The 2,258-nt window shown below is 46.5% G+C and overlaps 1 protein-coding gene across 1 annotated transcript; it reads right to left on the bottom strand.

The window, feature by feature from the left end:
* Positions 1 to 748: 748 nt before the first annotated feature.
* mc4r (melanocortin 4 receptor) lies at positions 749 to 1,750 on the bottom strand. Its single transcript, XM_014190362.2, has one exon. It carries the CDS (start codon positions 1,748 to 1,750, stop codon positions 749 to 751), a length of 1,002 nt encoding a protein of 333 aa, XP_014045837.1.
* Positions 1,751 to 2,258: the final 508 nt, after the last annotated feature.

The following is a 2,258-nucleotide window of genomic DNA, read 5'->3' as shown; positions in this document are numbered from 1 at the left end:
GAGGGCTAGGGCCATTCCCCCCAGAAATGTCCGGGAACTTGCAGGTGTCTTTGTGGAAGGGTGGGGAAACATCTCACAAAAATAACTGGCAAATCTGGTGCAGTCCATAAGGAGGAGATGCACTGCAGTACTTAATGCAGCTGGTGGCCACACCAGATACTGACTGTTACTTTTGATTTTGACCCCCCTTTTGTTCAGGGACACATTACTCCATTTCTGTTAGTCACATGTCTGTGGAACTTGTTCAGTTTATGTCTCAGTTGTTGAATCTTGTTATGTTCATACAAATATTTACACATGTTAAGTTTGCTGAAAATAAATGCAGTTGACAGTGAGAGGACGTTTGTTTTTTGCTGCGTTTATATTATTTTTCATTTATTTATAATTTTTTGCTCATCTTTATCAATATTGAGAAAACATTTTTTTTAACAAGTAATAAATGTTTTTCTCAAAAAGATAGGAATCCAAATGATTGGAATCCTTGATAAAGACAGGCAAAAAACTATTCACAAACCTCTCTATGCAATGATAGCCATTACATGTGTTGACTCAATAGTTTGTGTGGTAGTGAGATAAATCTATCAACATGTAGTTACATTAGTCATGTTCAACTATTTTGCAATTGTTATTTGCAGGCAAAAATGAAAAGTTGTCCTTATTTACAGATATTAGAATACTGTTTCTTTGAAACTGTCCCTTAACAGTTCACATGCAGTATCTCCATAAGGTTCAGTATCTGCTGGGAATTTCACACAGAGACACACAGAGAGGCAATATCATACCAGCAGCAGAAGATCTCCTTGAAGGTCTTCCTCATCTCCTGGCTCCTGAAGGCGTAGATTAGCGGATCGATGACAGAGTTACACATGATGAGAATGAGGTACATGTTGAAGTGAGACATGAAGCACATACAGTAGGGGTTCCTGGGGCAGGAGATCATGAGGATCAGATGGAGGAAGAAGGGCGCCCAGCACACTATGAACACCCCCAGGAGGATGGTGAGGGTGATGGCCCCCTTCATGTTGGCTGCCTGCCAGATGGGGCCGTTGCCCGGCAGAGCGGCAATCCTCTTCATGTGCAGACGCGCCAGCATGAACATGTGGACATACAGCGAGGCCATGAGCACCAGCATGCTGAAGAACATGATGATGAGGCAGATGAGGACGGTAGTGCTCTCCGAGTAGACGATGAAGAGTACGCCTGACACAGTGCAGAAGGTCCAGATGCTGGTGATGATGGCGGCAGCCCGGCGCACGGTCATAATGTTGTGGTAGCGTAGCGCGTAGAAGATAGTCACGTAACGGTCAACAGCGATGGCCAGCAGGTTCCAGATAGACGCCAGTAGGGAACTACAGATCATAGAGTCAAACACGTTGTCCATGCTCTTGATCTTGCCACCGCCGATCCCCAAGTTGCCATCAGTGATCATCGCCATGACAATGGTCTCAGTGGCATTGGAGACGCTGACCAGCATGTCAGCCACGGCCAGGGAACAGATAAAGAAGTACATGGGAGAGTGCAGATTCTTGTTCTTGATGATGGCGGCAATAACCAGGATGTTCTCCAGCAGGCTGATGATGCCCAGCGTGAGGAAAACCTCAGTGGAGATGAGCAGCTGCTCGTAACACCCAGGCAAACCACGTATTCTCTCCGCCATAGCCTGGGGCTGCTGATTGCTGAAAGGCAGAGCTCCAGAGCTGTGGTTCCGTAGGTGGAATGATCCATGGTGATGCTGGTGCGTGACATTCATTGTTTTTGTAGGGTCTCTTCAGTCAGTACTCTTCAGCACACTTCATTATTCCCTTAATATGTCCAAAGAGTTTCTGTGCCTAACGAGGAGCTACTACATTAAAGAGCTTCAGCTTCGAGTGCCAGGCAGACACTGGACAGTGAAGTATATAGTCTGAGACATTCGGAGGCAGTCCGATCCGTGACCGCAGGTGGCCGTTTGCATCTACCTCAGACTCCACTGGCAGGAAAGCCTCATCATCCTCTGGACTCACGCTGCCATCTATTTACCACAGCTTCAGCCAGAGAGGTATCTGAGAAAGAGAGAGAGGAGAAGAGAGCAGGGTAGAGAAAGAGAGAGAGAGGGAGAGGGGTAAGCGAGAGTGAGAGGATGGAGAGAGAAGGAGAAAGGTAGAGAGAGAGAGGGAGGCAGAGAGTTTGAGGGATACATGGAAAGCGAATAATGGAGTGTGTGTGTCTGTGAGTGAGTCCAGAGAGTTTGAGACACTAACTGAAAGAATAGGTATTAA

This window comes from Salmo salar, chromosome ssa03 (genome assembly GCF_905237065.1).
Source record: "Salmo salar chromosome ssa03, Ssal_v3.1, whole genome shotgun sequence".
Lineage (NCBI taxonomy): Eukaryota > Metazoa > Chordata > Actinopteri > Salmoniformes > Salmonidae > Salmo > Salmo salar.
The sequence above is the reverse complement of the archived record's forward strand: the minus strand, read 5'-3'. Positions and strand labels throughout refer to the sequence as shown.